Source organism: Chaetura pelagica, unplaced genomic scaffold, assembly GCF_000747805.2.
Source record: "Chaetura pelagica isolate M959 unplaced genomic scaffold, ChaPel_1.0 scaffold248, whole genome shotgun sequence".
NCBI classification, from domain to species: domain Eukaryota; kingdom Metazoa; phylum Chordata; class Aves; order Apodiformes; family Apodidae; genus Chaetura; species Chaetura pelagica.
In genome coordinates, this window is record NW_009954309.1 from 289,818 (window position 1) to 304,627 (window position 14,810).

General features: G+C 37.1%; 1 protein-coding gene across 1 annotated transcript in view; it reads left to right on the forward strand.

Moving 5' to 3' along the window:
• The window catches only part of ATRNL1 (attractin-like 1), a 454,560-nt gene that overhangs the window by 211,606 nt on the left and 228,144 nt on the right, over nt 1-14,810 (forward strand). The window contains exon 25 of the mRNA XM_010003956.1: nt 6,963-7,024. Coding sequence (XP_010002258.1) covers nt 6,963-7,024 — 62 coding nt within the window. The remainder of the gene's footprint in view (nt 1-6,962; nt 7,025-14,810) is intronic.

Consider the following 14,810-nt stretch of genomic DNA (forward strand, 5'->3'; position numbering starts at 1 on the left):
GTTGACACTGTTGTTCTGACTTCATTATCCAGGAAATTTTACTTTTAAAGTGGATTCCATACAATAGACACCTCAAATAGCCATCCCATCATGTCAATAATTATAGAAATGTGACTTTTAAAGTGACTGTTTTATGGTAGTGGTGAGGCCTTTTCCTGCATATGATGAGAACCCTGGAAGAAATCTAAATGGCCTCATCAGCTTAGCCACAGTTTGACAGAGCAACATGATAGCAGGGTGCCAGCAGCAGCAGATTTAAACTTACACCACTAATTCCATTTTGACATTGATGAAAATATCATATGGGTCTTTTGCATTTGAGGGAGGTATCTTTTAGAATCTCTTTTTAGAAGAAATAACACTTCACTTTTGCTGTGTTAAATGAGAATCATGTTACTATTTTTTAATGCAATGGTTCAGTTGAACCATTTTTCCTCAGACATACACAGCACTTTGGGGAGGGAAATTGTGCGGGCAACTGATTTGTGTAGAATAATAAACAATGTATAAAGTTGAAGATTTCCTATGTTTAGTTTTTGAATAAATATAATTTACACTTTTGACTTATTAGGACGTTCTGGAGCCACAGTACCTGCCAGTTGTTTGAATAGGATTCTCTATTTTGGACAAGGTTTCTTAATGTTTTGCAAGCCCATTGATCACACTACACTAGATGAGAATGAAAATATTTCCCTGCAGCACCTAGGTAGTTTCTCATATCCTTTAGATGCAATATCACCAGCCTGTGCTTGAGCTTATTTAGGTTTGACAGGAAAAAAATCTAAATTACACTGTCAGAATGGAGATTGCTTTTTGAATAGGAGTGAATCAGAAAGGGACCTGAACACACGTTTATTTGAACGTGAATTGCAAGGATAGCACTATAGGTCAGACGACCATGGAATTCTTTTTTAAGAGGGTTGAAAATGATCGTGCAGTTGTCATTGTTTTATCTTTAGTGTAGCTGTTACTGTTACCAGCTTCTACAGATGATAAAAGCAAACAAACAAAAAAAGGAGGTGTCTCGAGGATCTGAAAAGGACCAAGAACCTATTTTACTTTGAAAATTGTCAATGTTAAACGTGTTTTATTTATAAGAGGACGAACGTGGCTTGATGTTGGAGGGGGAGGGGTTAGTATGTTGAAAAGATTTTTTTATTTGGGACAGCCTTAGGAAGTTTCAGGATTGGTCCTAGATAAACCTTATGAAGTCTGATAAGAAGTGCAGAGCCCTATTCAGACTGGTATTACCTAACATCAGCCTGAATATTAGCCAACATTATGCTCTCATTCTAGTTCAGACAATACCCAAGTATGAGGCCTCATTAGAAGAAAATTATCCCCTTCTACTCAGCTCTGGTGAGGCTGCATATGAAATGAGGTTCCAATTTCTGGTGTCCCAGTTTAGGAAGGGTATCAAAGCAGTGTCACAAAGATTCTTAGGGGCCCTGAAGCACACAAGCTAGGTTGAAGCTGTGGAGCTTGGGCTTGTTATGGAGAAGATGAAGCTAAATTCTCTGTAGTAGCAAGGGAAGTAGTCACAGGTGGCATCTTGGGAGAGTAAGATTGAACATTAGAAAAAAATAATGCAGTGCTGGATTGAAACAAGTTTCCCCGAGTGGCTGTGGAATATATATCCTTAGAGGTTTTCAAAACTTATCTGTAAGAAGACACTGTTGACCAGATCTGGTGTTGATAGTAGCCTGGCTTTCAGTGGGAAGTTGAACAACATGAGCTTGAGATGCCAGTCCACATTTCTATGACTCTGAAACTGAGATATAAGAGCACACTCCATAAATGTGGGAGACTCTAGTTTATGAAGTCATAATAAGATATAATAAGAAGTCCTAACAAGAAAACTGAAGAGAAAGAGAAATCTGATTCTAGTGGTGATAGAAATGGCTTTTCCTTAACGTAGTTTGACCAACAAAACTACATCCTTGTGCAATGCTTCTCTTGTAGTGGAATGTAGTCATTCAACTCTGCCTGACAAGCTCCCTGACTCCATTCCCTTCTGTTCTGTATTAAATTTTACTGCCTGTCCATTTAATCTAGCTAGGCACTTTAAAAACAATGTTTCAGAAGATGTCTTCTAGAAATCATCTTCTTTCACCTCAGTTTATAGGACAGTTCAATCCTGCAAAGATTTTTGTCTAAAATCTTTTTGGTACAACAGCTCTTTGTGTCAATTACTTTTTTTTTTATTATTATTATTTTTTTTTAATTTCACTATTTTCACAGTTTGACTCAGGTCTGACAACAATGCTCTCAATCCCCTCCCCCTCCCACCCAGGTAGGGAAGGAGAGAGAGAAAAAGGGAGAGACTTGGCTGGATTGAAAACTAAACTACACAGCTTTAATTAAAACACTAATGAATCATACAAGAAAATATATACAATTATATACAGATATATTAAGTTATGGGCAAAAGCCTCTCGCCTCCCCCCACCCCAGCAACTCCCACAGCACTTCCCTGAACTGGGAAGAGTCCCGAGGAATCCCAGAGCTGCTGCTGGAGAAAGCACAGAGTGATGAGGGTTATGAGAGCTCGAGACGGATGAACAGAGTCCTCCCTGGACGCCGGCCATGGACGGAAGGGAAGGGGAGAAGAAGAAGGAAGGAAGTTGTCTTCTGTGTTCTCTGACCTTCCTCTGAGCTTACGTAGATATATGGAATGGAATATCTTTGGCCAATTTTGCTGTCTGTCTAACTCAGCCTCCTACGGGGGGGTCACAGATCTCCCCATAGTGTCTAAGCCGGCAGAGTGCAGGTGCGGCCTTGAAGCCTCAGTAGTTAGAAAAACATTCCACTGTCTTATCAGCCTAGCAGAACACACTGTTGCTAGTTACAAGAAAGCTTACTGAAGGAAAAAAAACAGTAAAAAGAAAAATTGGCTTCATCCTGGCTCAAACCAGGACAGCTATGAAAAATGTATTTTCAACCTTGTTTATGCTTTTTAATGTTATTTCATTTTCTCATTGACTTTGATACTAAATATTTCAATGTCTTAATACCTGTATTAATAATTATGAAGATATCTTGCATCTGAATGAAAGTAGATGACAGATTGTCTCCTTCCCTTCTTGGAGGTTATTAACTGAGGGATTTTTCAGTGTGTTATACATTTATTTGTATGTGTATACAAGTACAGAGTTACATAAAGCAGTAAAATATTGGTGTATGCATGTTGAATTTAACAGGCAAAGTGCAAGGTTGGAAAAAATTCACCTGTAAAAACCTTCTTTTAAAATGTCATTCATCTCACTTGAATACAAACTTAGACTCCTTTTCAGCCTCTCCTGACTCTGAGTAGTTGAAATAATATCCTGTAATTACTGTATTACTTGAGAAAGAAAAGGGTGGGCATTTGGATAATCTAGTGTATGCCATTGTGAGACGCAGGACTTCAGCATGCAGAGATAATCTGTAGAAGCTGTTAATCAAATCTTGACGCAAAGGCTGTGATTCCGACTCTGCTTTTCTTGAAGTTATCAGTGTGAAAGTTTTGCCATCACTAATTCTCATCATCTGGGAGGGCTGCTTATTGACATTAGAATAAATTCTTTCCCAGCACCAACACAGTGGAAGCAGTAGGCTCCTGCCAACAGGAACAGCTCCATGTTGCTTCTCTGACCATTCCGTCTCAGCAAGGAGAAATATTTCTTTTTTCTATTTTAGCTTTAAGCTATTTTGCATAAATACCCAATCAGTACTTAGAAACTATGGGAGAAATTTATCTCACCTAACATTATTTATATTCTAAGTTTGACATTAGATCTATAGTTCAAACTAATCATACACTCTCTGTGTTGTTAACAGAGAGAAATGGCAGCTCCACAGGGTAATTTATTCCATGTTATGAGTCCCACATCTGTTCCAGAGTCACTCATGTATGAAGTGCCTTCATATCTCTGCTGATCATTATAAACTAGCTGACTAGTTTTGACTAGATTCACACTATAGAATAAATGTGTGGCATTTTTAGCCTCCCTGTGAAAGTGTTAAGTATTTCTCTAATTTAGACAGAAGTAATTTGGATTTATTGCTGGTAAATTTATCATTTTCTTGCAACGTTCAGTTAGAATTTTTGTTTTCCCAGGAAAAAATGAAATACATTTTTGTACTTTGCCTGTTAAATATTTCTGTTAGTAAAAAGACAGTTTCCTACCATCTGCCTGCCACTGATGCATGTCAGTCTTCATATTCAAAGTCCAATGTGAAAGAACAGTCATATATTTTTTCCCTCTTCAGTAATTACATATTTACTGAGTTTAAAGATATCCATAAGTTTTTTCCACTCAATTATTATATACTACATAATAATGTCTTTACAATGTTTTATGCTTGGGTCTCTGCAGTCATGTTTCTGCAAAGTATCTATCTAAACTTCACTTTATACAACCAATAATAAACATGAAATTTTATTATGTATCTACATTTTCTAACATTCTATTTCCAAATTATCACACCAATTATCACCAATATTTTCCTCTGCTTTCTTTTATATTTGTTGCCTAAAGCTGCCTCAGTCAAAAAGAGTCCCTCATGAAAGTTGAAGAGAGGACAGACACAGCGTGATTTAATCTTTGTGTCCAGTCACTCTCCATGTCATTTACTTCAGAACATGTACAGTACCCATGTGGGAGTGTGTAGTAGTTTTATCCAAGGAGAAATTCAATTAAAGTTTTAATGATACTGAAGGAAGTAATAATTCTGTAGGGTTTAAGTGTGCGTAATCAGCACAGTCCAGGCAGTTTAGTTTGGGTTATGTCTTATCTTACTGTATTATGTTTCCAGGTCTAAAAATTAGACACTATACAAAAGTTTTACCATTCTAGTTTCTCCTTTTTGTTCATTCTTAATTTATTAACAGTGGAAGATGAAATAATTGCATTAATGGAAGTATTTGCTCATTGACTGAAAGCCTGAGCAGACAGAAGCTTATGACAGTGGATAATGTCATGAAATGGAGCATAGATGAAAACTGGCTTTTGTGTCCATTATTTGAATGTATGAACCATTTAATGAATTAGGTTCATATTTGCTGCAAGTTTGGAATTTTGATTGTGCCTAATTTTCCTTTTTCCGGATGATTTTTTTTAGAATTGCAGAGACAGCTTCTTGACACATATTTTTCAAACTAAGCCACAAAATTCTAAGTCAAGACTTACTATTTCCACATGGAAGATGTCCCTAAGTTAATCTTTCAAGATTGTCTCAAGGTGGACATGCCATGAGGGATTGAGAGTTGCGTAGATGGGAGGGAAGGGAAATAACCTGTTTCTGCAGACCTTAACTTCTGAAGGTTGGAAAAAGCCCTGTCTGAAAGTTGTTCCTGTTTCAACAGACCTGTGTCATCCATCATTATTCAATGTAAAGTTTGTTTCCTACATTATGCTTAAAAAAATTAAGAAACATCATTAAATGCTGAGTGCAATCCATTCTTGTATGCAGTGCTCTCTGGCATATTTTGCCTGTTATCTGACTTGTAGTCCTCAACTGCTGTAAAAGTTGTGCCAGCAGTGACAATGCCTCTTCTTCCATGTAGGTCGCACAGTGTAAAAAGACTTTAAGTGTTTTCTTAGGATTTTATATTAGGTTTGGGTTTTCTTTTATTAAAGCATGTTTTTGAAGGCTTGAGTATGGCAGAAAGAAAAGATAGACACATCAGTGATGCTTTGGGAGCAATCACTGCTTCTCATTTATCAGCCATCAGCTTTTTCTTCACGAACCTTTCTGTCTCTTAAGAGATGTGTTTGCCTGATGGTCTTGATTCCTGGAATGATGTAGTTTACATGCTGTTCCCTCCTTAGACCTGAAGTAACCTGACCTGTGGTTAGGTGTTTTTAGCTGACACAAGGCACACTAACACCATTGCAATGCTATTATATTGTATTTTTTCTCTAAAAAAAAAATAATAAAAAAATCTTGAGTATTGTGAGTTGTCATTTCAAAAGTTCACAAATCAACTGCTAAAGGAAATCAGATTAATTTTGTGTAACTGCCATTTAAGATCAGATCTTAAATGCACAAAGACCTCTAAAACCAACAATTCTTGGAATGAGCAGGGAATATAGTTAGACAAACACTTTGTGCAATTGGAAGGGGAAGATTCTGTATATTTTCATTTTGATAATTATACACTATGAAACACTGAACAAGACAGGAACTTAAAGTTATTTGTAGATATAACTTAAATGTAGTCCTTAACGTTAGCAAAAAGTAATTATAATAATAATTATAGGCTCTATTCCATGCAAGTGTGAATGTGCAGCTGTGTGTATATCCTCTCTTAGAGATAATTATAAAATCTTTGTGAAAAATTACAGTAAAGAATTGAACTAATATATGTTCTGGTGAGGCTGTAAAAATGTAGCCTAAAGGGCATTTGTTAACTTTGTTTTTAAAGTTTTTGCTTTTGCTTTGAAATTGTTTGTTTTGTTATGCACCAGATTTGTATGAGGGGTTTTTAAACTAAAATATGCATTCATTTTAATATTATACAGTTAAAAATATTTTAAATGTATTAATTTTAAGCACAAGATGGGTTTTTATAAATTCTGAAACTTTTTCCAATGTTGTTTATAAAATGGAAAATGCCAGTTGTTGAAATAGTTGATTACAAAGAAGACAATTTCTATCAATATGATTTATTAGCATTTTGCATGTAATTTTCATTGTTCACAGCAAGCAAGTTTCACACAGGTATTTCTATTAACTTTTCTTCAATAAACTGTTTGCCATTGCTTGTATTTTGACACAGGCACAGACATGGGAGGTAGTTGCTCCTCTCACTTTGTGGTAAATACAGGTGTGTGCACACTCGACTGAAATTACACTTGAAACTAATCATCCATGGAGCCATAAAACCTGAGACTGAAAAGAGCTGTTGACTCTTTTGAAAGACTTTTGTTGACTCTTGAAAATGTTGTAATTTACTTCTTATTTTATTTTATTTACAGATTGCCTTCTCACAGCACAACACTATCATGGATCTGGTGCAGTTCTTTGTCACCTTCTTCAGGTAAATTGCTTTTTCTGTCTTCTGATTGAAATCATACTGATTCTTTTCTTTCAAACCAATAGCTTTCCCAGCTCCTTAATCTTAAGAAATGCCAGCAAGGAAGCCTTTAACCTGTGTTCACCAATTTGCACCAGGGGAGGATCCAGGCCATTGCCCTGTTGGCATATTCCATGTATTTAGTGGTACAGTCTTCACACTTACTTAATAAAGATAAGCCATATGGGTATTGGATATTACAGTGATTAAGGGAAACAAGTTATGTTGACTTAAACTCCAGTACTTCATGCCTGTGAATTCTTTGTAAACTCTTTGAAAGAATTATTATAAATAATGATTGTCTTCAGTGGCTTATTAATGGTATTTTTAATAAAGCACCCCAAGCTGCTACTAATGATCTCATGAGTTAGAGATTAGTTATTAAAGAGCAGGTAATGCATGAGGTTTGGTTGTGGCAGCAATGCAGGTATTGGCTTCACCTGCTAATGGACTGTTCTAGGATCTGAACAAAACTTTGCTGGAAGACTTCTTCAAAGTTCAGCTGTCTTATAAAATGTCACAAACTTGAATATACATGGATTAGTTACAGTGCTTGGAGATTTTGTTGTGAATACATTCTCCAATAACCATGAAGTGTGTGCAAAATATGAACAGTGGCAGACAAGTATCTTCATCAGACTTCCTGTATTTCTAGAATTATAGCATTTTCTTCACAAGTTCACAGTGGAACTTTTATGTCCATTTTAATCACTGTGCTATGAGGAACTGCATTTAAAGAATCAGACCCCTAGATGCCCTTAACAGACCAACTTTTTAAAATTCCATTCACCCAAAAGAGATAGAAATGAGCAGACCCTAAAGTCTTTTGTACCCAGTGCATCAGCTAGTAAAGGTAGGTTTAGTGCCTGATGCCAAACATCCCATTTCTCCTCTTTCTCTATAGACAGCAATAAAGTACTGGTTACCTAATGGTCGGTTTAGTAGTGTTTGGTGTTTTTGCAATTTGCTTGGTTTTGGATATTTTTTGGGGGGAAGCCAGCAAGATCTAAAAAATGATGCTGATGCAAACCTGAAGACAAACTCCTATAGAAGAAAGGAAAGTCAGAAAGCATGATAGAACAGAGGGGCCCTATGACAAATAGCAGGGGTAGACTAAAAGCATTTTATTTCTGCTCTGTGCCCTCATGGTGACTTAGAGAACAGAAGTTACACACTTTTTGATGAGGAAACCATCTGTGTAGATATATTGTTAGCTCTCCTAGTGTGATGGCCTGTCTGCCATGGTTTGGTCTGGGTAAATGCAAACTCCCCATGATCCTGGTGAAAATGCATAATTTGACCCTCAGTAAATGCTTGACCTACCAAGATACTGTTGTACACCCCAGGACAGAAAAGTTATCATAATAAAATTTCTTTCTCAAAAATAAGTGGAATATTACAGAAACTGTAGTGCTTTGGACCATGCTGGAAAAAAAAACAACAACAAATACCCTACTTAATTTCCTTCTTTTTATACTTGAATGTTTCATTGTATCTATTGCTTCAGTAACCTTTTCTCTAAGACTAGAAATGCAATCAGATGTGTAAGAGTAGTAGCAGATTCCTAACAGTCATATAGAAACTGTGGCTTCTGTGTGGCTTTAGTGCTGTTTAACTGGTGCCTTGAAGACTTTTAGCCATCACACAAATTGAGAAGTGTGTGACTTTTTTTTTTCCCCACCTGCTTTGAAGCAGTTCAGATCTCATTAGAAAATTTCACAGGAAGCAAATGTGAACCATCTTTTTACTTACACTGAAGTAATTCAGTCCCCTTAGTTACAAAAATCTATTTCTTTATTACCCTGACCAGTAAAATGCTTAATAAGCTAAAGCCTGTTCTGTTTTATGGTTGGTTGGTTATTTTTTGTTTGGTTGTGGGTTTGTTTTGTTTTGTTGGGTTTTTTTTTCTGGTGTTTTTTTTTGCGTGTGTGTGGTTTTAGTTTGTTTGTTTGTTTCCTAAACTGTACATGATAAAGAAGATTTCAGTGTTTTCAAGTGTTACATGAGTATATTATTTTAGTTGACTAGGTGGCCAGGACATTTTAGGCATTTTGTAGGTGTATATGAAGTATCTTTAATTTCTGAAAACATTTCTTTTTTCTCTAGATTATATTTTACCATGTGGTAAAATTGAGAAAGTTCAATGTTTGATAGTTTGTATTATGTATCATTTGTATAAATCCATAAATGACAGCCAAGAAACTCTTGAGTTCTGAACTTACTTCTGAAGACAATTATGGTTAAGAATTTATAACAGTGCTCATACATTTCTTAGAACCTTTTTTGTATTGAGGACCTGAAGCAGGATTTCTGGAAAAATCTCATAATCACAAAAATCTTAACCGGTAACCTTTGTCACCTGTATCAATTTAATGGTTGCCTGAAATATACTCATAATCCGGTTAGGATTTTTGTGATAGGTAATGATATGCAACTGCTTCTGTCATAACTGTTTTTCAAAACCTTTTCCAAATGCATCATAGTTAATCGGGCCCTTCTGCTGAGCATACATCATCTTCATGCTCTCAGGATGATTCCTTCCATTTCCTCTGGTTCAGCTCTTGGGCTGGAGCTGCCAACCATGAGTAAGAGAAAACAATATTCAAAATATACTCACTGTTGATTGCAGGAGAAAGGGATGGGCATTTAGGTTAAGGCAAGGACTAGTAGCATGAGGGTTTGAGTTGGAGTTGGGAGAAATGAGTAATTTGATTTGCTTCATTAGTTTTGGATACCAGTCTTGGATGACTTTCTGAGTGATGTGCCCTAGTTTTTTTTTTGTCCTGCTCTGGCAGGGGGATTGGACTCTATGAGCTTCAAAGGTCCCTTCCAACCCCTAATATTCTGTGAATCTCTGAATGAGCTACAGGAGGAAATGTAGTGGTTACTAAGAACCAGATTCACCTCCCCCATGTGTATACCTGTGTGTGCCAAAACCTCAGAGCAGTCACTTCAGTTGTGTTTCACATGGTGGGAGCGGATGGTGACATCCCAGCAGGATGAAGCTCCCAAGAGCATCAGTACCTGAATCTGCCATTCTGGGTGTAAATTTGCAACAGCTGAATTCCTTCTCCTTACCAACCTCCTTTGGTGTGTCTGCCTGGCTTTGTGTTCTGTTTTAGTTAAAACAAAGGATGACAGATTAATACTAGGTTTTGGCGTGAGATTGAATATTGATCTCTGTAAGAAAGACAAAACACAGTATGTCAGGATCAGATCACACCCACCATGACTGGATTCTCAGAAAATTCAGAAGTCTTATAAATCTAAATTAGAATATTTTCTGGTAACATGAAAATCAAGTTATCTTAGCAAAATGGATTTTACATTTGAGGGTAGAATAAAATTGATTTTTACTTAGTGATGCATTAAACAGTTTTCACCTCACTTAGAAGCAATAGTTGTTTGACTTCCACCAGGACAAGCATGTCTGTACTGTGGTGGGCTGTCTGAATGGGGTTTTATTTTTTAAAATGTTTGGTTTCAGTTGTGGAACAGCTTTATGTCTTCCACTCCTTGAATCACCTGGAAACTGTCATCACTGTAGAGTTCTATATTCATATTTCTTGAGAAGGAAGCTACTTTTTCTTGGCCTGCAGGCAAAGGAGATTCCCCAGGACCACTGGATCAGTTGCTCTCAAAACATGGATGAGTCATTTAATCCCTTGGTGAACTGAACTTTTTTCCATTATTTCATTCCAGTTTCTCTTCTTTCTGTGTTGGTCCTTTGTGTCATTTGGATGTGCATGTGAGTGCCCTAGTGCTTGCCCTATTTTGATTTCAACATAGGCTGTTCTTAAAGTAGTTGCTCAGCTTGATATGTGAAGGTGGCCTACTTACTTGCTTGATGTACAGCAGATAAGGGCTTTTCCTTCCTTCACGTAGGTGCATTTAACATTTTGTGCTTCTCCTTTTCTGTGTGTATTAAATACTGTAAGAGCTGTTTGTTGTGCCAGGTCAAGTGCTTCACCCCAATTTCTGCTCAGTTTGTAATAACATAGTTGGTTAAGTGCAGAGGGGAGTTGTAGGGTGAAGATTTGGGTGACAGCAACGGGATTTGAAAGATTTTTGTTTTCCCCTCTAGTCCTTTCTAGGGAAAAATAAAATAAAAGGAAAATGTTAAATTGCACACTTCATTGTGTGTGGTTCTGTAGCCTAGCACTCCAAAACCCATTTTGTCAGTTCTTCTGCTTTTATAAAATCTCACTGGAGTCAAAGCTGCCTCTTACACAGTAGTGTTCACCCCAGAGGTCTCCAAAGGTGACACCTGAAAGAGTCTTCCCAAAACTCAGTCCTTTGCAGGCTCCCTAACACTGAAACAGTTCTCAGCTCCTTGCAGGGATGCATCGTTTTACAGCTACATTGTATTTTTTTCCAAAGAGGCATCATAGATCATTCACAACGTGTTTGTGTTTTAATTCCCTACATGTTGTATTGTGTTTTCTAAAATCGGATTAGTCATTGTTTTCTTAGGCTGCAACAATGTTGGCTCTTACAGCTACTTCGTTTCTAGACTGCTTAATCCTGGTCACTTTATGAAACTCCAGTGCTCCTTACTTTAAACAAAAGAACTGGAACAGGTTTTCTCATCTGTGACAAATAGCCTTGAATTTTTGCTTTTGTCATTTTAATTCAAAAGAGAAGCAATTCTGTCTTCTTATAGCAGGATATCCGTACCAGTTGCAAAGTTAACTTCAGAACTTTGCTTCCAGATCTGAGTGTAGAGTGAAGTGGGGTGAAAGCTGATGAAGAAAAATAATTTTTAAAAGGGAACAAAACATATTAGGGTTTTGCTTTAAGCAATAATGTAATTGTCCATTACAGCAAGTGACAAGCAGCTTTCTCAAGCACTCTGCCAGTCTGTTGTGGGTTTGTTTTGTTTTGTTGGGTTTTTTTTTCTGGTGTTTTTTTTTGCGTGTGTGTGGTTTTAGTTTGTTTGTTTGTTTCCTAAACTGTACATGATAAAGAAGATTTCAGTGTTTTCAAGTGTTACATGAGTATATTATTTTAGTTGACTAGGTGGCCAGGACATTTTAGGCATTTTGTAGGTGTATATGAAGTATCTTTAATTTCTGAAAACATTTCTTTTTTCTCTAGATTATATTTTACCATGTGGTAAAATTGAGAAAGTTCAATGTTTGATAGTTTGTATTATGTATCATTTGTATAAATCCATAAATGACAGCCAAGAAACTCTTGAGTTCTGAACTTACTTCTGAAGACAATTATGGTTAAGAATTTATAACAGTGCTCATACATTTCTTAGAACCTTTTTTGTATTGAGGACCTGAAGCAGGATTTCTGGAAAAATCTCATAATCACAAAAATCTTAACCGGTAACCTTTGTCACCTGTATCAATTTAATGGTTGCCTGAAATATACTCATAATCCGGTTAGGATTTTTGTGATAGGTAATGATATGCAACTGCTTCTGTCATAACTGTTTTTCAAAACCTTTTCCAAATGCATCATAGTTAATCGGGCCCTTCTGCTGAGCATACATCATCTTCATGCTCTCAGGATGATTCCTTCCATTTCCTCTGGTTCAGCTCTTGGGCTGGAGCTGCCAACCATGAGTAAGAGAAAACAATATTCAAAATATACTCACTGTTGATTGCAGGAGAAAGGGATGGGCATTTAGGTTAAGGCAAGGACTAGTAGCATGAGGGTTTGAGTTGGAGTTGGGAGAAATGAGTAATTTGATTTGCTTCATTAGTTTTGGATACCAGTCTTGGATGACTTTCTGAGTGATGTGCCCTAGTTTTTTTTTTGTCCTGCTCTGGCAGGGGGATTGGACTCTATGAGCTTCAAAGGTCCCTTCCAACCCCTAATATTCTGTGAATCTCTGAATGAGCTACAGGAGGAAATGTAGTGGTTACTAAGAACCAGATTCACCTCCCCCATGTGTATACCTGTGTGTGCCAAAACCTCAGAGCAGTCACTTCAGTTGTGTTTCACATGGTGGGAGCGGATGGTGACATCCCAGCAGGATGAAGCTCCCAAGAGCATCAGTACCTGAATCTGCCATTCTGGGTGTAAATTTGCAACAGCTGAATTCCTTCTCCTTACCAACCTCCTTTGGTGTGTCTGCCTGGCTTTGTGTTCTGTTTTAGTTAAAACAAAGGATGACAGATTAATACTAGGTTTTGGCGTGAGATTGAATATTGATCTCTGTAAGAAAGACAAAACACAGTATGTCAGGATCAGATCACACCCACCATGACTGGATTCTCAGAAAATTCAGAAGTCTTATAAATCTAAATTAGAATATTTTCTGGTAACATGAAAATCAAGTTATCTTAGCAAAATGGATTTTACATTTGAGGGTAGAATAAAATTGATTTTTACTTAGTGATGCATTAAACAGTTTTCACCTCACTTAGAAGCAATAGTTGTTTGACTTCCACCAGGACAAGCATGTCTGTACTGTGGTGGGCTGTCTGAATGGGGTTTTATTTTTTAAAATGTTTGGTTTCAGTTGTGGAACAGCTTTATGTCTTCCACTCCTTGAATCACCTGGAAACTGTCATCACTGTAGAGTTCTATATTCATATTTCTTGAGAAGGAAGCTACTTTTTCTTGGCCTGCAGGCAAAGGAGATTCCCCAGGACCACTGGATCAGTTGCTCTCAAAACATGGATGAGTCATTTAATCCCTTGGTGAACTGAACTTTTTTCCATTATTTCATTCCAGTTTCTCTTCTTTCTGTGTTGGTCCTTTGTGTCATTTGGATGTGCATGTGAGTGCCCTAGTGCTTGCCCTATTTTGATTTCAACATAGGCTGTTCTTAAAGTAGTTGCTCAGCTTGATATGTGAAGGTGGCCTACTTACTTGCTTGATGTACAGCAGATAAGGGCTTTTCCTTCCTTCACGTAGGTGCATTTAACATTTTGTGCTTCTCCTTTTCTGTGTGTATTAAATACTGTAAGAGCTGTTTGTTGTGCCAGGTCAAGTGCTTCACCCCAATTTCTGCTCAGTTTGTAATAACATAGTTGGTTAAGTGCAGAGGGGAGTTGTAGGGTGAAGATTTGGGTGACAGCAACGGGATTTGAAAGATTTTTGTTTTCCCCTCTAGTCCTTTCTAGGGAAAAATAAAATAAAAGGAAAATGTTAAATTGCACACTTCATTGTGTGTGGTTCTGTAGCCTAGCACTCCAAAACCCATTTTGTCAGTTCTTCTGCTTTTATAAAATCTCACTGGAGTCAAAGCTGCCTCTTACACAGTAGTGTTCACCCCAGAGGTCTCCAAAGGTGACACCTGAAAGAGTCTTCCCAAAACTCAGTCCTTTGCAGGCTCCCTAACACTGAAACAGTTCTCAGCTCCTTGCAGGGATGCATCGTTTTACAGCTACATTGTATTTTTTTCCAAAGAGGCATCATAGATCATTCACAACGTGTTTGTGTTTTAATTCCCTACATGTTGTATTGTGTTTTCTAAAATCGGATTAGTCATTGTTTTCTTAGGCTGCAACAATGTTGGCTCTTACAGCTACTTCGTTTCTAGACTGCTTAATCCTGGTCACTTTATGAAACTCCAGTGCTCCTTACTTTAAACAAAAGAACTGGAACAGGTTTTCTCATCTGTGACAAATAGCCTTGAATTTTTGCTTTTGTCATTTTAATTCAAAAGAGAAGCAATTCTGTCTTCTTATAGCAGGATATCCGTACCAGTTGCAAAGTTAACTTCAGAACTTTGCTTCCAGATCTGAGTGTAGAGTGAAGTGGGGTGAAAGCTGATGAAGAAAAATAA